Here is a 21,338-nt window from a genome sequence, read left to right on the forward strand (position 1 = left end):
AACAAGTCCACACAAGTCCACACAAAACCACACAAGTCCACACAAAACCAAACAAGTCCACACAAGTCCACACAAATCCACACAAGTCCACACAAAACCAAACAAAACCACACAAGTCCACAAAAAACCACTCAAGTCCACACAAAACCACACAAGTCCACACAAGTCCACACAAATCCACACAAAACCACACAAGTCCACACAAAACCACACAAGTCCACACAAAACCAAACAAAACCACACAAGTCCAAACAAATCCACACAAGTCCTCACAAAACCACACAAGTCCACACAAAACCAAACATGTCCAAACAAAACCACACAAGTCCACACAAAACCACACAAGTCCACACAAAACCACACAGGTCCACACAAAACCGCACGAGTCCACACAAAACCACACAAGTCCACACAAAACCGAACAAAATCGCACAAGTCCACACAAACCCACACAAGTCGGCACAAGTCCACACAAAATCAGACAAGTACACACAAATCCACACAATATCACATAGGTCCACGCTAAACCACAAGTCTACACAAGTCCGCACAAGTCCACACAAAAGACCACACAAATCCAAACAAGTCCACGCAAGTCAACACAAAACCACACAAGTCCACACAAGTCCGCACAAGTCCAAACAAAACCACACAAGTCCGCACAAATCCAAGCAAAACCACACAAGTCCGCACAAGTCCACACAAAACCACACAAGTCCACACAAAACCAAACAAAACCACACAAGTCCACACAAAACCAAACAAGTCCACACAAATCCACACAAGTCCACACAAAGCCACAAAAGACCACACAAATCCAAACATGTCCAAACAAAACCACAAGTCCACACAAAACCACACAAGTCCACACAAAACCAAACAAAACCACACAAGTCCACACAAAACCACACAAGTCCACACAAAACCACACAAGTCCACACAAAACCAAACAAAACCACACAAGTCCACACAAATCTACACAAGTCCACACAAAGTCCACACAAATCCAAACATGTCCAAACATGTCCAAACAAAACCACAAGTCCACACAAGTCCACACAATTCCACACAAAACCACACAGGTCCACACAAAACCGAACAAAACCCCACAAGTCCACACAAACCCACACAAGTCCACACAAATCCACACAAGTCCGCACTAGTCCACACAAAATCAGACAAGTACAGACAAATCCACACAATATCACATAAGTCCACGCTAAACCACAAAAGTCCACACAAGTCCGCACAAGTCCACACAAAAGACCACACAAATCCAAACAAGTCCACGCAAGTCAACACAAAACCACACAAGTCCAAACAAAACCACACAAGTCCGCACAAGTCCACACAAAACTACACAAGTCCACACAAAACCAAACAAAACCACACAAGTCCACACAAAACCACACAAGTCCACACAAAACCAAACAAAACAGCCCTACGCGTGAACTGCCTAATTTAAATACCAACGCCTAATTTAATACCAATTAAATCTCCAACTAAGGTACGTGAAACTTTCACTATGGCAAATACTCAGCCTGTTCAGTGTGTCGAGTGCAGGATGTTTAGCCATTCTTCCTCCGTCATTAATAATAGCTCTGTTTGTGCTAAATGTGCATTAGTTAGCTCCCTGATGGAGAAGATTGTAGCATTAGAGATGCGCATCCAGATGCTAGAGAGGTTTAGTGAGAGTGAGAATAGCCTAGTTCCTGTAAAAGAAAATCTGGATGGCTCAGGAAGAGTTAGCAGCTCCCCGACTCCGGCACTAGAGCCCTCACAGCGGGGCGAATGGGTGACGACTCGGCGGCATAAGTGCAAAGCCAAAGCTAACGCTAAGGCTAGCCCACGAGAAACACACCCGCTTCACGTGTCAAACAGGTTTGCCCTCCTCAGTGAAACACCCGCTGAGAAACCTGAAAGAGCTCTGGTTATAGGAGATTCCATTCTACGGCACGTGAAATTAGCTAGACCTTTAGGGGCACCAGCAGCCTTAGTTAGCTGTATACCGGGAGCCAGGGCGCCGGACATAGCAAGTAATCTTAAAGTGTTAAGTAAGCACAGGTTTTCTAAGATAGTTTTTCATGTAGGAGCTAACGATATACGCCTTCGTCAATCAGAGGTTACTAAAAGTAATATCGTAGAGGTGTGTAAATTAGCGAAGGCGATGTCCGATGCAGTAATATGCTCTGGCCCCATCCCAATCCGGCGAGGCGATGTAGCTTACAGCAGGTTATGGTCGCTGAACTGCTGGATGTCCAGGTGGTGCTCTGACAACAATGTGGGCTTTATAGACAATTGGAATAGTTTTGAGAGCAAGGCTGGCCTCTTAGGGTGAGACGGTGTCCATCCCACTCGGGAAGATGCTGCTCTCATTTCTTGTAACATAGCGCATAGTCTCAGAACAGTTAATCCGTGACAATCCAGAGCCAAGGCCAGGGAGCAGACAAGCAGGCTAAACCGACCGTCTGCTAGCTGCACAGAGTCGTCACCCAGGTTAAACTATATTGAGACTGTGTCTGTTCCCCGACCTATACGAAAATGTAGAAATACTCAGAGAATTTGTTCTAGTAATCTAATTAACATAGATTTAAATCATACTGAAGGTACCGCCAGCACCTTCGATCTAAAACTAAGACTGTTAAATATTAGATCTCTTACTCCTAAAGCGCTCATTGTCAATGAAATTATTACTGATCAGGAGTTTAATGTACTGTGTTTAACAGAAACGTGGATCAAACCAAATGAGTACGTCGCATTAAATGAAGCTAGTCCTCCCGGATACAGTTATATACACCAGCCTCGTGTAACTAGCAGAGGAGGGGGCGTTGCAGTTATTTATAATGATAACCTAGGCATCATACAAAAACCTCTACATAAATTCAATGCATTTGAAGTTCTTTATACAAACATAACATATGTAGCCACAAAAAATACCCAGTCTATCACACTAATTATTATCTATAGACCACCTGGGCCGTACTCTGAATTCCTCTGTGAATTTGCAGATTTTATCTCAAACCTTGTTATTTCTTTAGACAAAGCTCTAATTGTCGGAGACTTTAACATTCATTTTGATAACCCACAGGACCCTCTGAGAACAGCGTTCGTGTCCATTCTAGATTCAGTAGGGATTAATCAGACGGTCATAGGGCCCACTCATAATGGTGGCCACATCCTCGATCTTATACTAACACTCGGATTAAATGTAGGAAGTATAGTCACATTTCCACAATCTGAAGCCATCTCAGATCATTATCTTATCTCATTCAAAATGTTTCTTAGTAATAATATATGCACCTCGCCACGCTATCATAATAAACGCACGTCTACGCCAGCTACTACGCAGAACTTTTTCAATAATCTCCCAGAGTTATCAACTTTGATTGGAACACTGTCACACCCTACAGAACTTGATCGGGCAACTGAATCTTTAGAGTTAACGTTCCGCAACACCTTAGATAATGTGGCCCCACTTAAAAGGAAAATAATCAGAGAGAAAAAACTAGCTCCCTGGTATAATGAGCACACACGCGCCTTAAAACGTACCACTCGAAAATTAGAACGTAAATGGCGCCAAACTAAATTGGTAGTATTCCAGTTAGCATGGAAGGAGAGCCTCCTGAGCTATAGAAAAGCTCTTAGTGCCGCTAGATCAATGTATCTCTCCACCCTAATAGAAGACAACAAAAATAATCCTAGATTTTTATTTAATATCGTATCAAACCTAACTGGGAATAAGAGCACCTCAGAAACAGGCACACCATCAATATTCAGTGGCGACGCATTTATGAACTTTTTCAACAGCAAAATTGAAAATATCAGGCAAACAATCCAGGCTATAAATTTTAAACCAGATAATTTGATCACTAACACTGTAGATAACAATATAACTACATCAGATCAGCGATTAGAATGTTTTACTCCCCTTCAGGCGACCGAATTGACCTCACTAATTTCTTCATCAAAGTCACCAATCTGTGTACTAGATCCCTTACCTACACGTTTCCTTAAGCAGATACTACCAGTAGTCATCGAACCGCTTCTTAAAATAATCAATTCCTCCCTTAGCACTGGCTATGTACCTAAATCTTTTAAACTAGCAGTTATCAAACCCCTAATTAAAAAAACCTGACCTTGACCCCTGTTCATTGTCCAACTACAGGCCAATATCTAACCTCCCCTTTATCTCCAAGATCCTAGAAAGAGCTGTAGCACAGCAGTTATGCTCATACTTACATAAGAATAACATCCATGAACTGTATCAGTCAGGATTTAGGCCTCATCACAGCACAGAGACAGCACTGGTTAAAGTTGCAAATGACCTATTACTGGCCTCTGATCAGGGTTGTGTCTCCTTGCTTGTGTTGCTTGACCTCAGTGCAGCCTTTGACACCATTGACCATACCATTCTCCTTGATAGACTAGAAAATGTTGTTGGAGTTAAGGGAACGGCCCTCTTATGGCTTAGGTCCTACTTGACTGATCGTTATCAGTTTGTTGATGTAAATGGTGAGTCCTCTGCACATACTGAGGTAAAGTTTGGAGTCGCGCAAGGTTCTGTTTTAGGCCCACTGCTTTTCTCTTTATATATGCTACCTCTAGGTAATGTCATTCGTAAACACGGTATTAGCTTCCACTGCTATGCTGATGACACACAGTTGTATGTCTCAGCGAAGCCAGACGAGAGACACCAACTTAACAAAATTGAGGAATGTCTAAAGGATATTAGGCACTGGATGCTTACGAACTTCCTCTCACTCAACTCTGAAAAAACAGAAGTACTTGTACTAGGATCACATGCAGCTAGGAGTAAGCTTTCCGATCACATAGTTACTCTGGATGGCCTTTCTCTTTCATCAGGTGCGGCAGTGAAAGACCTTGGTGTAATTATTGACCCCAGTCTTTCATTTGAAGCTCATGTAGATAATATTACCAGGATAGCCTTCTTTCATCTTAGAAATATTAACAGGATAAGAAATGCATTGTCATTTCAAGATGCTGAAAAATTGGTTCATGCTTTCATTACCTCTAGGTTAGACTACTGTAATGCCTTACTGTCTGGATGTTCTAATAGGTGTATAAATAAGCTACAGTTAGTTCAGAATGCAGCGGCCAGAGTTCTTACTAGAACCAAAAAATATGATCACATCACCCCTATCTTATCCACACTGCACTGGCTCCCAGTCAAATCTCGTATTGATTATAAAATCTTACTATTAACCTATAGAGCATTAAACGGTCTTGCGCCACAGTACCTGCGCGAACTCCTGGTCTTTTATGATCCACCACGCCAACTTAGATCAAAAGGTGCAGGCTATTTGTTGGTGCCTCGAGTTATGACGGCTACAGCAGGGGGCAGAGCCTTCTCTTACAGAACCCCACAGTTATGGAACAGCCTCCCAATTAATGTTCGAGACTCAGACACAGTCTCTATGTTTAAGTCAAGGCTGAAAACTTATCTGTTTAGCCAAGCCTTTTGTTAATAGCTCTTTACTAGGCAAAGGAGCAGATCTGGAGGGTTCTCGGGCATAGATTGTTTGGTGAACTGGGATGTTTGGATGCTGTCGCCCCCCCACTCTAACATGTTCACTCAGGTTTGTTGACTGTGGAGTGGGTGGCCGCCTTGTGTCCCAGAGTGCAATCATGTCTGTATTACCTTCTAGCTCTCCCTTTTAACTATGCTGTACTAGATAGTCTTGCTGGAGTCTCTGCCTGCACTCGGCACACGATGTATATTTACCTTAACCATTATGTGGAAATGAACATCTAACAATGTGTCTCTCTCTCTTTCTCTGTCGAGCCACACATGCTACTCCTGAGACACCAGTGATCCTGACTCCTCCAGCCCTGTGGACTGATCCATCCTAATGTTATCATCTTTCATCCCCTGTCAGCTTCCTGTCAGCATTGCCATCCCCTTTGTTCATGCCCCAATTTACTTTCAATTGTAACTGCCCACGTGGTCGGCACCTATTGCACACCTGTCTGGCCAAGGAGGGGTCTCCTCTCTCTGTGGTCCTCCTCAAGATTTCTCCCATTTTCCCATTTCCCTTTTGGGTTTTTGGGGAGTTTTTTCTTGCCCACCATGAGGATTAAGTCAGGGGGTGCCGTCATATTTTGATTTGACTGTTGTGGCCTGTAAAGCCCTTTGAGACTGTAAACAGTGATATTGGGCTCTAAATAAACTTGAACTTGAACTTGAAAACCACACAAGTCCACACAAGTTTGCACAAGTCCGGACAAATCCACGCGAAACCACACAAGTCCACGCAAGTCCGCACAAATCTTTTGTTTCCCAACATAAGTGTAACAGTCTTTAAATAAATAAAATGCCTACTCTACTAAATTCAGTTGAGTGAAGTTTTAACACGTAACAGAGAACAGAGAAGGCTAAACGCACACATACAGAAAAAGCCTTATTAGGACGTAAACAGATCTCACCTTGTCTCCTTTCCTAATGGTGCGTACTTGCAGTTTGTTTATGGCTTTCTTAGCAGCGTCTCCCAGGCGTCTCTGCAAACAAAGGGCATCTCAATCAGTTTGACAGGCAGCGGTCAATACTGAGCAAAATGTGTTATTGGGCAAAAAAAAAAAATGTCAAGCATTTTCCCTCAAGTTTAATATGTTCGCTAGGTACTGACTGAGCCTGCGCATGCCTGTGTGTGTGTGTGTGTGTGTGTGTGTGTGTGTGCACCTGACTACGGTCTCGTGCACTGGCGTAGCGGAATCTCTGGATGTAGTAAAAGACCAGCCAGGCCAGCGAGATGATCATGAGCACGATGAAGGAGATGGAGACGAACACCACAGATGTTCGACTCACAAACTTCTGCAAGTTCCTGGTTCCTATGGTGATGTGCATGGTGACCCTGATGTTTTTCTCCAGCAGGGCAACCATCTCACGACCTCTGGGTTCCGGGATCATTATAGCCACCACGTCACCTGTTCCTGTGGACCAAAAATCACAACTCAAAAACATATCCCTCAAACACGGAGGTGAACACTCCACCCAGGACAAACTGACATGCCTGTATTCTTCGGCTGAATGAACTGTAATTGGCGGCCTAAGACGGCCTTCATCTATAACTTCAGGTAACCATGGAGACTTTACAGGGAATCATTATATGTAAATGTAAATGCAAATCTCTGTGATTGCACACACACACATATGAAGCCCCGCCTCCCCTGACTGCTGATACGTGTAGAGAAATTCCCCTCCTCAGTGGGCTCTGATGCATAGCATGGCTGGGAGGTGCTCATTCATTAAAACAAATTATAAAAACATATTGTTCACCTCTGACCCTTAAATCCAGACATCCCTCGGCTTTCCATTAGTCAGAGTCTATGAACCAGCTGATCATACGCACCTGTTACGCAGGCAGAAATCAGTCTCTGCCAAAACAGCTCCTATTTCATAGATGGAAAACAGTCTATAAAGAGAAAAGGGTGCCCTGACCAAACCACAACATCTCTTCCTTGTCCCACACTGAGTCAGGGTCAGGGTTAGGGTTAAGGTTAGGGCCAGGTTTAGGGTCAGATTCAGGGCATTTGAAACACGTCCCTGTGCAGATTCCTCCAAAACAAACACAGAGGAGAACCCAGAGATTACTCTGCACAGTTACATTGTAATTATCCTCACACGCAGTAAGCCCTCCTCTCCTTTGACCTCATACACAGCTTGAGGGTGGGACCTAACAACAGCCCTGCCTGCTGCCTTGGCAACCAGTTGCCAATCAGCGCGCAGCCCAACCATCTCTCAGAACATTCGATTAGTCGCTTGGTAACTCATATTTGGCTGAGGCTGCAAAGGTCAAACCAAGGACAGACGTCTCTGTCTCCCAGTCACTGTCCTTTTTCCACATTCATTCGCCACTGCTTTCAGCCACCTCACACTCAGGGGCGTATAGTAGAACCTCACGCAGAGAAACGTATAATAGAACCTCACGCAGAGAAACATATAATAGAACCTCACGCAGAGGAGCATATAATAGAACCTCACGCAGAAGAGCGTATAATAGAACCTCATGCACAGGAGCATATAATAGAACCTCACGCAGAGGAGCATATAATAGAACCTCACGCAGAGGAGCATATAATAGAACCTCACGCAGAGAAACATATAATAGAACCTCACACAGAGAAACGTATAATAGAACCTCACGCAGAGGAGCATATAATAGAACCTCACGCAGAGGAGCATATAATAGAACCTCACGCAGAGAAACGTATAATAGAACCTCACGCAGAGGAGCATATAATAGAACCTCACGCAGAGAAACGTATAATAGAACCTCACGCAGAGGAGCATATAATAGAACCTCACGCAGAGAAACATATAATAGAACCTCACGCAGAGGAGCATATAATAGAACCTCACACTCAGGGGCGTATAATAGAACCTCACGCAGAGGAGCATATAATAGAACCTCACGCAGAGGAGCATATAATAGAACCTCACGCAGAGGAGCGTATAATAGAACCTCACACTCAGGAGCATATAATAGAACCTCACGCAGAGGAGCATATAATAGAACCTCACGCAGAGAAACGTATAATAGAACCTCACGCAGAGGAGCATATAATAGAACCTCACGCAGAGAAACATATAATAGAACCTCACGCAGAGGAGCATATAATAGAACCTCACACTCAGGGGCGTATAATAGAACCTCACGCAGAGGAGCATATAATAGAACCTCACGCAGAGGAGCATATAATAGAACCTCACGCAGAGGAGCGTATAATAGAACCTCACACTCAGGAGCATATAATAGAACCTCACGCAGAGGAGCATATAATAGAACCTCACGCAGAGGAGCATATAATAGAACCTCACGCAGAGAAACATATAATAGAACCTCACGCAGAAGAGCGTATAATAGAACCTCATGCACAGGAGCATATAATAGAACCTCACGCAGAGAAACGTATAATAGAACCTCACACAGAGGAGCATATAATAGAACCTCACACTCAGGGGCGTATAGTAGAACCTCACGCAGAGAAACGTACAATTGAACCTCACCTCTGTGAGCATAAAGCAGGTACTGAGCGAGATGAGTAGAACAGGATGATTGGAACAGAGTCCTCAGTAATTCAGCCGAAGAGAAAAAGCTACAGGCTGATGCATCTCAATTTTACAATGAAGTGGGATGTTACTGCTAAATAGTTGTGCAAGTAAACACAAGATCATTTACTGATGGCTTAATGGATTTTTGCACTCTTTGGTTAAGCTCAGTATAATGTTGATGTTTTATTTGTGACATGGTATTTTCTAAACCCCAGTTTGAGGAGTAAGGGGCGGTTTATGAATTCTTTTCTCTTCATGTGACAATAAACAATCAAAACAGAAAAAGTCAGATGGCTGGTGCGGCTAAAGTTCTAAAAGGCTCTGCAAACCTGCCCACATGCCAACACAAACCTGCCCACATGCCAACACAAACCTGCCCACATGCCAACACAAACCTGCTCACAGTGGCATTTTTAACAGCGTTGACTTACGCCACCTCTGCTCTCAGAACGGCTGCACTCTGTAGCCAACACTCACTCCACCACCACACACCTGCCCAGTCAGAGCCAAGGCCAGCACACTCACAACAGGAGATGGAACAAATCTGCTGACTGATATTTTTTCTCAAATGTGTCTGGTATTGATCTGTACACAGTGTGTGCTATTTCAGACTGTACAACCTGGTTTCACTTTATCTTTCAAATGAATCAAAACAAAGCAGGATAAAAAAACAAACAGATCTGATCATTGAGAGAATAGAAGCGCATTTCTCCACTGGCCTGTGCTTTGACCCGAGACACCCGCGCTCGACGGGGGGGGGGGGGGGGGGGTGTCGTTTAGCTTATGTAACAAAATCAGCCCAAGGAAAAATGCACCAACAACCTGTAATACAATTAAATGTGTAATCATGAGCCCCACTACGACAGGCAAAAAAAAAGAGCTGGTGTCATCCAGTAAGGACCCTGTCTCAGGAATAAACCCAGGAACGCTGAGTGACAGCTCTGTGGTGTAACGGCCCAGTGAAATACTGAACTGTGGAAAACCCAAAGTGAGTACGGTCAGCCGTCTTTCCCACATTTTCACCATTTGATTTTTGCATATTGATTCACTGCATATATGTCTGGAAAGGGTGTGTGAGGTTCCTAAACCTAAGAAAAACTGTCCCAAAGCTACAGACTTGAGAACAAGTTCTGGCGTGCAGCGCATCTTAAGAGAGTAAATACTACAGTAGGGCATGTTCAAAACCTGTCGATTTTAACTGCCACAAAGAAAGATCAACTCAGCCTCCAGTGAGCACTGACCCTGGGGTGAGCCCTGGTGGGGGGGTTGAGCCGTGGATATATGGAGGTTTATTACTGAGCACTGACCCTGGGGTGAGCCCTGGTGGGGGGGTTGAGCCGTGGATATATGGAGGTTTATTACTGAGCACTGACCCTGGGGTGAGCCCTGGTGGGGGGGGTTGAGCCGTGGATATATGGAGGTTTATTACTGAGCACTGACCCTGGGGTGAGCCCTGGTGGGGGGGTTGAGCCGTGGATATATGGAGGTTTATTACTGAGCACTGACCCTGGGGTGAGCCCTGGTGGGGGGGTTGAGCCGTGGATATATGGAGGTTTATTACTGAGCACTGACCCTGGGGTGAGCCCTGGTGGGGGGGTTGAGCCGTGGATATATGGAGGTTTATTACTGAGCACTGACCCTGGGGTGAGCCCTGGTGGGGGGCTTGAGCCGTGGATATATGGAGGTTTATTACTGAGCACTGACCCTGGGGTGAGCCCTGGTGGGGGGGTTGAGCCGTGGATATATGGAGGTTTATTACTGAGCACTGACCCTGGGGGTGAGCCCTGGTGGGGGGGTTGAGCCGTGGATATATGGAGGTTTATTACTGAGCACTGACCCTGGGGTGAGCCCTGGTGGGGGGGTTGAGCCGTGGATATATGGAGGTTTATTACTGAGCACTGACCCTGGGGTGAGCCCTGGTGGGGGGGTGAGCCCTGGTGGGGGGGTTGAGCCCTGGTGGGGGGGTTGAGCCGTGGATATATGGAGGTTTATTACTGAGCACTGACCCTGGGGTGAGCCCTGGTGGGGGGGTTGAGCCGTGAATATATATGGAGGTTTATTACTGAGCACTGACCCTGGGGTGAGCCCTGGTGGGGGGGTTGAGCCGTGGATATATGGAGGTTTATTACTGAGCACTGACCCTGGGGTGAGCCCTGGTGGGGGGGTTGAGCCGTGGATATATGGAGGTTTATTACTGAGCACTGACCCTGGGGTGAGCCCTGGTGGGGGGGTTGAGCCGTGGATATATGGAGGTTTATTACTGAGCACTGACCCTGGGGTGAGCCCTGGTGGGGGGGTTGAGCCGTGGATATATGGAGGTTTATTACTGAGCACTGACCCTGGGGTGAGCCCTGGTGGGGGGGTTGAGCCGTGGATATATGGAGGTTTATTACTGAGCACTGACCCTGGGGTGAGCCCTGGTGGGGGGGTGAGCCCTGGTGGGGGGGTTGAGCCCTGGTGGGGGGGGTGAGCCCTGGTGGGGGGGTTGAGCCGTGGATATATGGAGGTTTATTACTGAGCACTGACCCTGGGGTGAGCCCTGGTGGGGGGGTGAGCCCTGGTGGGGGGGTTGAGCCCTGGTGGGGGGGTTGAGCCCTGGTGGGGGGGGTGAGCCCTGGTGGGGGGGTTGAGCCGTGGATATATGGAGGTTTATTACTGAGCACTGACCCTGGGGTGAGCCCTGGTGGGGGGGTGAGCCCTGGTGGGGGGGTTGAGCCCTGGTGGGGGGTTGAGCCCTGGTGGGGGGGTGAGCCGTGGTGGGGGGGTTGAGCCCTGGTGGGGGGGTTGAGCCCTGGTGGGGGGGGTGAGCCCTGGTGGGGGGGTTGAGCCGTGGATATATGGAGGTTTATTACTGAGCACTGACCCTGGGGTGAGCCCTGGTGGGGGGGTTGAGCCCTGGTGGGGGGGGTGAGCCCTGGTGGGGGGGGTGAGCCGTGGTGGGGGGGTTGAGCCCTGGTGGGGGGGGTGAGCCGTGGATATATGGAGGTTTATTACTCTGTTACGTGCTCAGTGACACGCGTACTATTCGTGTCTGTCAAGCCGTTTTCGCATATGCATTATGGACTATATCTGCAGAATCAGGTTTGCATTTTGTCCAAAATGCAATGCGTGTGGGAAAGGGGCTTTAGGGTGGACCCTCTGATGTCTGGACACATCTCAGACCATAAGGCAGCTCAAAGGCTGCTTTCCAGATGAGGAATCTAGAGACGAGGCTTGTAAGACTGGTCCTTGTCTTTAGATTAGAATAACCGCATTTGAACTGAGAATCCCTTGTAAGACTGGTCCTTGTCTTTAGATTAGAATAACTGCGTTTTGAACTGAGAATCCCTTGTAAGACTGGTCCTTGTCTTTAGATTAGAATAACCGCATTTGAACTGAGAATCCCTTGTAAGACTGGTCCTTGTCTTTAGATTAGAATAACTGCGTTTTGAACTGAGAATCCCTTGTAAGACTGGTCCTTGTCTTTAGATTAGAATAACCGCATTTGAACTGAGAATCCCTTGTAAGACTGGTCCTTGTCTTTAGATTAGAATAACTGCGTTTTGAACTGAGAATCCCTTGTAAGACTGGTCCTTGTCTTTAGATTAGAATAACTGCGTTTTGAACTGAGAATCCCTTGTAAGACTGGTCCTTGTCTTTAGATTAGAATAACTGCGTTTTGAACTAAGAATCCCTTGTAAGACTGGTCCTTGTCTTTAGATTAGAATAACTGCGTTTTGAACTGAGAATCCCCACTGAGAGAGAACGTTAATCCTCATCTGTCAGACTCCAGGTTTAGGACGGCTTGAGGGCTCATTAAACTTGTCTCCTGACATAATCATTGTCTGTAGTGCGTAATGGTTCTGTGGGAACTTAAAGTGCCTTCCTTAAAGAAGCACTGCTATGTCAGTTTTGCATCGTGGGAAATGCCAGCACCTACCTTTAGAGTGCCACTGTACATTCACCAATCAAAATCCTCACATCACCATGGCAAACATGGCCTGGCAGGCCGACGAAAAAACATCCTTATCTGGTCATTATTTCGGGAAATGGTAGATTCCATTTTGACATCATTAAACATTCAGAATCTGTGGCATAAACTCCAGATTCCATAGCATCAGAACGACAGCAAGCAGTGATAAGATTATAGGAGAAAACCCAGGCTGACGGGCTGACTGCTCACACAGACTAAATATTTCTGTGTGCTTTATTTCAGGTGAGGGGCAACAGAGACACTGTTAGGAGGTCCATATGGCCACTGATGAAAACTGAAGAAAAGACAGAATTGTTCTCCATCCATTATTTCTCTACTTCCTTCTCATTCTGTCCATCTTTCGTATAGTGCGAGATCAATATCATCCACAGTCAGACACAATCCCTCAGCACCTGCCACTGTCTCTCTTACCACTGATCTCCTATCTCTCTCTCTTTCCCTTTTTTTCTTTTTCTGTCTCTCTCTTCCATCCTGTCCCCTGTTCTGTCTTTCTCTCTCACTGCCTGCTGCTCTCTGCCTTTCAGTGTGAGCTGTGTAAGGTGAGAGGCCTGTGTAAGGTGAGAGGCCTGTGTATGGTGAGAGGTGTGTGTATGGTGAGAGGTGTGTGTATGGTGAGAGGTGTGTGTAAGGTGAGAGGCGTGTGTATGGTGTGAGGCTTGTGTATGGTGAGAGGTGTGTGTATGGTGAGAGGTGTGTGTAAGGTGAGAGGCGTGTGTATGGTGTGAGGCTTGTGTATGGTGAGAGGTGTGTGTATGGTGAGAGGTGTGTGTATGGTGTGAGGTGTGTGTATGGTGTGAGGCTTGTGTATGGTGAGAGGTGTGTGTAAGGTGAGAGGTGTGTGTATGGTGAGAGGTGTGTGTATGGTGTGAGGTGTGTGTATGGTGTGAGGCTTGTGTATGGTGAGAGGTGTGTGTAAGGTGAGAGGCGTGTGTATGGTGTGAGGCTTGTGTATGGTGAGAGGCGTGTGTATGGTGAGAGGTGTGTGTAAGGTGAGAGGCGTGTGTATGGTGTGAGGCTTGTGTATGGTGAGAGGTGTGTGTATGGTGAGAGGTGTGTGTATGGTGTGAGGTGTGTGTATGGTGTGAGGCTTGTGTATGGTGAGAGGTGTGTGTAAGGTGAGAGGTGTGTGTATGGTGAGAGGTGTGTGTATGGTGTGAGGTGTGTGTATGGTGTGAGGCTTGTGTATGGTGAGAGGTGTGTGTAAGGTGAGAGGTGTGTGTATGGTGAGAGGTGTGTGTATGGTGAGAGGTGTGTGTATGGTGAGAGGTGTGTGTATGGTGAGAGGTGTGTGTATGGTGAGAGGCCTGTGTAAGGTGAGAGGCCTGTGTATGGTGAGAGGTGTGTGTAAGGTGAGAGGCCTGTGTAAGGTGAGAGGCCTGTGTAAGGTGAGAGGCCTGTGTAAGGTGAGAGGTGTGTGTATGGTGAGAGGTGTGTGTATGGTGAGAGGTGTGTGTATGGTGAGAGGTGTGTGTAAGGTGAGAGGTGTGTGTAAGGTGAGAGGTGTGTGTAAGGTGAGAGGCGTGTGTATGGTGAGAGGTGTGTGTAAGGTGAGAGGTGTGTGTAAGGTGAGAGGTGTGTGTAAGGTGAGAGGTGTGTGTATGGTGAGAGGCGTGTGTAAGGTGAGAGGTGTGTGTATGGTGAGAGGTGTGTGTATGGTAAGAGGCCTGTGTAAGGTGAGAGGTGTGTGTAAGGTGAGAGGTGTGTGTAAGGTGAGAGGCCTGTGTAAGGTGAGAGGCCTGTGTATGGTGAGAGGCCTGTGTAAGGTGAGAGGCCTGTGTATGGTGAGAGGTGTGTGTATGGTGAGAGGTGTGTGTATGGTGAGAGGTGTGTGTATGGTGAGAGGTGTGTGTATGGTGAGAGGCCTGTGTAAGGTGAGAGGTGTGTGTAAGGTGAGAGGTGTGTGTATGGTGAGAGGTGTGTGTATGGTGAGAGGTGTGTGTAAGGTGAGAGGCCTGTGTATGGTGAGAGGCCTGTAGTCCCTGCACCACTGAATCTCTTCTGAGCCTTTTCTGCCAAAGCAGTCGTGGCCTAAAGGTTAGTGAAGCTTGGGACCAAAAGGGGGCCTGTGTATGGTGAGAGGTGTGTGTATGGTGAGAGGTGTGTGTATGGTAAGAGGCCTGTGTAAGGTGAGAGGTGTGTGTAAGGTGAGAGGTGTGTGTAAGGTGAGAGGTGTGTGTAAGGTCAGAGGTGTGTGTAAGGTGAGAGGCCTGTGTATGGTGAGAGGCCTGTGTATGGTGAGAGGAGTGTGTAAGGTGAGAGGTGTGTGTAAGGTGAGAGGTGTGTGTATGGTGAGAGGTGTGTGTATGGTGAGAGGTGTGTGTATGGTGAGAGGCCTGTGTATGGTGAGAGGTGTGTGTAAGGTGAGAGGTGTGTGTATGGTGAGAGGTGTGTGTATGGTGAGAGGCCTGTGTATGGTGAGAGGTGTGTGTATGGTAAGAGGCCTGTGTAAGGTGAGAGGTGTGTGTATGGTGAGAGGTGTGTGTATGGTGAGAGGTGTGTGTATGGTGAGAGGTGTGTGTAAGGTGAGAGGCCTGTGTAAGGTGAGAGGCGTGTGTATGGTGAGAGGTGTGTGTATGGTGAGAGGTGTGTGTATGGTAAGAGGCCTGTGTAAGGTGAGAGGTGTGTGTATGGTGAGAGGTGTGTGTAAGGTGAGAGGTGTGTGTAAGGTGAGAGGTGTGTGTAAGGTGAGAGGCGTGTGTAAGGTGAGAGGCGTGTGTATGGTGAGAGGTGTGTGTATGGTGAGAGGTGTGTGTATGGTGAGAGGTGTGTGTATGGTGAGAGGTGTGTGTAAGGTGAGAGGTGTGTGTATGGTAAGAGGCCTGTGTAAGGTGAGAGGTGTGTGTATGGTAAAAGGCCTGTGTAAGGTGAGAGGTGTGTGTATGGTGAGAGGTGTGTGTATGGTGAGAGGCCTGTGTAAGGTGAGAGGTGTGTGTAAGGTGAGAGGTGTGTGTAAGGTGAGAGGTGTGTGTATGGTGAGAGGTGTGTGTATGGTGAGAGGTGTGTGTAAGGTGAGAGGCCTGTGTATGGTGAGAGGCCTGTAGTCCCTGCACCACTGAATCTCTTCTGAGCCTTTTCTGCCAAAGCAGTCGTGGCCTAAAGGTTAGTGAAGCTTGGGACCAAAAGGGGGGGTGTTGGGGCATGAACAGAGCTTTCCCCTCCCTCAATACATGCCCTTAAGCAAAGCACCTAACCCCCAACTGCTCCCTGGGCCCTGCAGCTGTGTGGCTGCCCACTGTTCTGGGTGTGTGTGCTGATTGCTCACTACTCTCAGTGTGTGTGTGTGTGTGTGTGTGTGTGTGTGTGTGTGTGTGCGTGTGTTCACTGCTGCGGATGGGTTAAATTGCAGAGACCCAATTTCCCTTCGGGGATTACTAAAGTATCTAAAATGGAAAAGATCCTCCAGAGAGAAAAGGAATAGACTGAGAGTGAGGGTGAGAGTCTCCAGATTGGGCAGAGCTGTGGTGAAGCTCAGTGCCTCTCTGTAAACACTAGAATGTCTCAAAACTCTAAAGTCTCACTCTAGACTCACTACTCCCAGTGGAAAGAACCAGAAAACTTGCAATAGGAGTATCCCTGAAATCAAACAAACACAATACAGCTTTATGCCTAAATGTTCCAGACATTTTCCAGAGCAGGGTTACTACGGCAGCTGTAAGAGACGGTAAACCTGGGAGACAGGAGAAACAGACAGAACACACAGAATGACACTGGCCTTTCTACTGTCCTCACATTTAACCTAACAAGGCTACTACACACCACAATTTTACAGCATGAAGGTTGTTTGGATTTGGAGTGAAAGTGGAAGTCAGGGAAGAAGAGAGCGATATGGGCTTTTGGTTGATAGATGACACAACACCTTTTCTTCCATACATTCACCTCCATGCAATTATACTCAGATATACTCCCACTAAAGCATTTCAAATGTGTGTTGTATGGCCAGAGAGTGTGAAGTTCAAATGTTAGAACAGGTCAGTGTTGGTCAGGGTTACTGAGTCTGAAACACCTCAACAGCTGACAGGTCTCTCTCAATGGACACTTGACTAAGAAGAGCATGACTGGGACACTAGCTGAGCATTGTATAATGTCCAGGACAACATGAAACCGTTCAGGCAGCTGAGTCTGCAGCAGACAATCCAGCTTCCCTTCATTTTGGCAACGCTGACCAGTCCACTGGCTCCAGGTTAAGTTTACTGTTGTACTGCTTCTCCCTTAACCCCTTAAAGACAGACTGCCCTAAGCCTAATGCTCCAGCCACGTAATCAGCTGATCGGCTTAATCAGGCCTGAGAAACGGTGACCTCTGTCATCACTGTCCGTTTTCACTTCAGGCTTCTTTAAATTGCGTAACGGCTCCGAGTTTGGATGTGATATTTACCGAGGCAGGACCAGAGAGGGGAAATCTGCACTTATGTAGGCCACTCCCTACCCCCGCCATGCACGGCCCATACAATCACCCTGATCAGACCTTGCATTAGATCTGATCTTGGTGATCCGATCACAAGCTCTAAAGTATAGGTGTAAACGCACCCAGGATGCATTGAAGTCGCGTCAAGATCCAATCGCTCAGACCACATTCAGAGGTTGGTCTGGGCCACATATGATCATATTCTTTCAGCACTGTAAACATGAACGCGATCTCAGCCACACTGAATGACCACCTACTCAACTGACGTCCACTGCATACACGGAAGTATGTACTCGACAATTAAAGTGCAATACAACAAGGATAAATAGCAAGAACCAACCGCCATCCCAAACTTTCTGTTCAGTGAGAACAAGAGAAGAAGAGAAAGCAAAATGGACCAAACACCAAACTCACTGAGGTCAATTCTGTTTGGGCCAAAGAATCAGTGCAGTGTAAACCAGACAAACTCACTGAGGTCAGTTCTGTTTGGGCCAAAGAATCAGTGCAGTGTAAACCAGACAAAGCGTATCGCAACCGAGCGATTTATGAAGAGATCGGAAAACAGATGGAGGGGAATGGCTACAGTTGGTCATGGCTGCAATGCCAACGAGAAATCAAACATCTTAAGAATGCATGTACAAAAACGAAGAACACAAACGCCAAGTCCTGCAGTTACAGACTAAGCTGTCCCTTTCACGAGAAATGACATATGTGCTCATTTGCATATAGAGCAGGGAAGTGAGATCTGATCGCAAGTGGTCACTTCTTTTCAGGTAATGTCTCAACAATATTTACACATAGTATCTCATAACTGCTGTTTGTACTGACCACAGTGAAATCCACAATGGTATGGGAGCTCTAAGGAAAGGCAATGGTGTCACTTAGTCATTTCACAGCTATCAAAAACCATACAAAACAATAAAAAACTACTTCATATATACTTTAACAAACAGTCGTTCATCTCAGTGCGTGTGTTCTGAAATTACACATTTACACGTATTTGTTCTCTTGGTTATGAGTCATGTGCAATAATTTTCCTCAAATGCAATCATTTTAATTCTCTGATACGATACTTTAACACTGCCAATCTGGCAGCACTGTTGACAGTATTTCTGTTCAGGCTTTGAGTTGGAATGTAGTTCAGCCGGGGGGGGGGGGGGGGGGGGGGGGGCACACAGTATTCTAGAATTCTGTGGCAGGTAGAAGAGTTAAGAAGGATCAGATTGGGAGTCACGTGGGATCGCCAAGCAAGATGGCGGCACATTAGTAACTGTCCTGAGCCCCACTAAATAATTGGCTATATATCCGTTATTTTCTCCGCATTTTTCCTAATTTTCATGCACCCAGTATCTCGTTAGCAACCCTTGAATCGACTGAGGTGATTTAGCCCGAGGCTAGTATGTCTACAACTTCGAAATACTTCAAAAATACACGGGCGACATCGAGGCAGACAACTACAATGGACTCCTCCACTAGCCCAAGACAACAAACTACGCAGAATGTCAGTCTGGAAAACCTATTCACAGAAGTGAGTAAAATTAGTGCGACACTTCATACAGTGGCCTCAGATGTGTCAACGATTAAAGAAACTACCGCGGAATTGAAAAATGCAGTGAACGCTATGCAAGAACGGCTAACAGAGGCGGAAAGCCGGATATCCGACATAGAGGACACCATTCAACAATTAGCGAACGACCGCGAGCTACATAGGAAGCGTATAGATACACTGTGGGGCCGTGTGGAGGACTTGGAAAACAGAAGTCGTCGCAATAATATCAGACTTATCGGTCTGAAAGAGGGCATTGAAGGGGACAACATGATTGCATGCATAGAGAAGATCCTATCGGAGGGTCTTGGTATAGACATTGATAACGAGTTCGAAATTGAGAGAGCACACCGTTCTCCCGGATCTCGTCCAAATCAGGATCAACCCCCGAGATTGGTAATCATACGATTTCTGCGTTCAACCGCGAGGGATAAAGTCCTAAAAGCTGCGAAAGAGAAAGGAGGGGCTGTGTGGAATGGATGTAACCTTTCCCTCTTCCCAGACATGACCAAGGAGCTAGCCGAGAGGAGAAAAATTTTTATAACAGCAAAGCAACTACTCCGTGACAAGAACGTGAAGTTCAGGCTTGCCTTCCCAGCAATACTTCGTTTCACATGGAAGGGGAGGAACCAAAAATTTGAAGTTGCATCGGAGGCTGTCAAGTTCATCCAGCAGCACATGGCTGAAGGAGATTAAAGGGACTGTACAAAATACATAAATATCCAAATGGAGACTGTGAGTGAGGTATGGTGGGGCTGGACAGTGTTTCTGTAGCTGCCTAAGGGGAGGATTAGTGGGTTGATCGGACATTCCACGGACCCAAATTGATTTTTTTTTTTTTTTTTTTTTTCCTTCGTTTCATTTTTATGCCTTCCTTTGGTTGTCGGAGGCTTATTTGTGTTAATAGTTTCCCCTCTATTGAAGGGGGGTGGTTTTTGTTGACCAGTTTGGTCATGTTCGTTTTCTTAAAAACCACAGACATTCTGATTAAGCTCATCGATGGTACAACAGTTTCTGAATATGTTATTGGTTCAAAAACATCAGACAAAATCAGGCAGGCCCTCCTAAATGCCCTATATATATACTGTTTTTATTTTTTATCACGTGTGAATGGCTAACAGTGCTTATGTTAAATTAGTGTCCTGGAATATAAATGGTTGTGGAAATCCTGTGAAAAGGAAAAAGGTACTTTTATACTTGAAGCACAAACAAGCTGATATAGCATTTATTCAGGAGACACATCTAAAGGACGACGAGGTGAAAAAATTTAGAAGAGACTGGGTGGGGCAGGTTTACTATAGTTCATTTTCTAGCAAACAGAATGGAGTTTTAATTTTGGTGCACAAAAGGTTGACCTTCTCAGTAGTTAGGGAAGTTAAGGACACTAGTGGCAGAATTATTTGTGTTGAAACCATCATAAATGGCATGCAGCTAACACTGTGCAATATATATGCTCCTAACAAAGAAGATCCATCCTTTTTTCATGAGGTTAATAGTATCTTGGGAAATGCACAAGGGCAAATAATTTTGGCAGGAGATTTTAACCAGGTTTTAGATGGGGTGCTCGATAAAAGCAGATATTCAGGGTCCTCAATCCCAAAGGATAGGGCTGCCATTCACATGCTTATAGAGGACAATGGTCTGATCGATGTTTGGCGATTAGTTAACCCAAGGGAAAGGGAATACACATTTTACTCACACTGCCACAAGTCCTATTCAAGAATTGACATTATTTTGGTTTCTCAGAACCTAGCTCGTGCTGTCATAGCTAGCAACATTAATACAATCTCTCTGTCAGATCATGCCTCTGTCGAACTGTGTATAAATATAAATGCCGACAAACTTAGACGAGGCAGATGGAGAATGAATACAACTCTGCTACAGGACGAGACATTTGCTAAGGCTCTTGCGGAAGATCTGTTATCATTCTTTGAGATCAATGTTGGTAGTACAGACAGTGTGGCGATAGTTTGGGAGGCATCTAAAGCCTACATCAGAGGGAAAATTATCGCACAAACTTCCAGGAGAAAAAGAGAAAGTATAGATAAAATTAAGAAACTCGAGACAGAATTAAGTGAAATGGAAAAGGAATTGGCCAAACACTATTCTGAGAGCCTATTTAAAAATATTTGCAAATGTAAATTTGATATTCACGAAATTTACAATAAGAAGTCAGAATATGCTCTGTTTCGACTTAAAACAATGTTTTACGAATCAGGGGAGAAAACAGGCAGGCTATTAGCCAGACAGCTAAAGGAACAAAACTTCTCCCACATAATCCCTGCGATTAGAACAGGGGGCTCTCTTGTGACATCCTCAAAGGAAATTAATGATACTTTTAAAAA

General features: G+C 45.9%; 1 protein-coding gene across 1 annotated transcript in view; it reads right to left on the reverse strand.

Annotated features, from left to right (window-relative positions):
* The window catches only part of rnf150a (ring finger protein 150a), a 40,065-nt gene that overhangs the window by 13,713 nt on the left and 5,014 nt on the right, over positions 1–21,338 (reverse strand). Inside the window, exons 2-3 of the mRNA XM_030788146.1 lie at positions 6,698–6,948; positions 6,445–6,516 (exon numbers count right to left, since the gene is read on the reverse strand). Of these exons, the coding sequence (XP_030644006.1) occupies positions 6,445–6,516; positions 6,698–6,948 (323 nt within the window). The remainder of the gene's footprint in view (positions 1–6,444; positions 6,517–6,697; positions 6,949–21,338) is intronic.

Source organism: Chanos chanos, chromosome 11 (assembly GCF_902362185.1).
Source record: "Chanos chanos chromosome 11, fChaCha1.1, whole genome shotgun sequence".
Classification (NCBI taxonomy): Eukaryota; Metazoa; Chordata; class Actinopteri; order Gonorynchiformes; family Chanidae; genus Chanos; species Chanos chanos.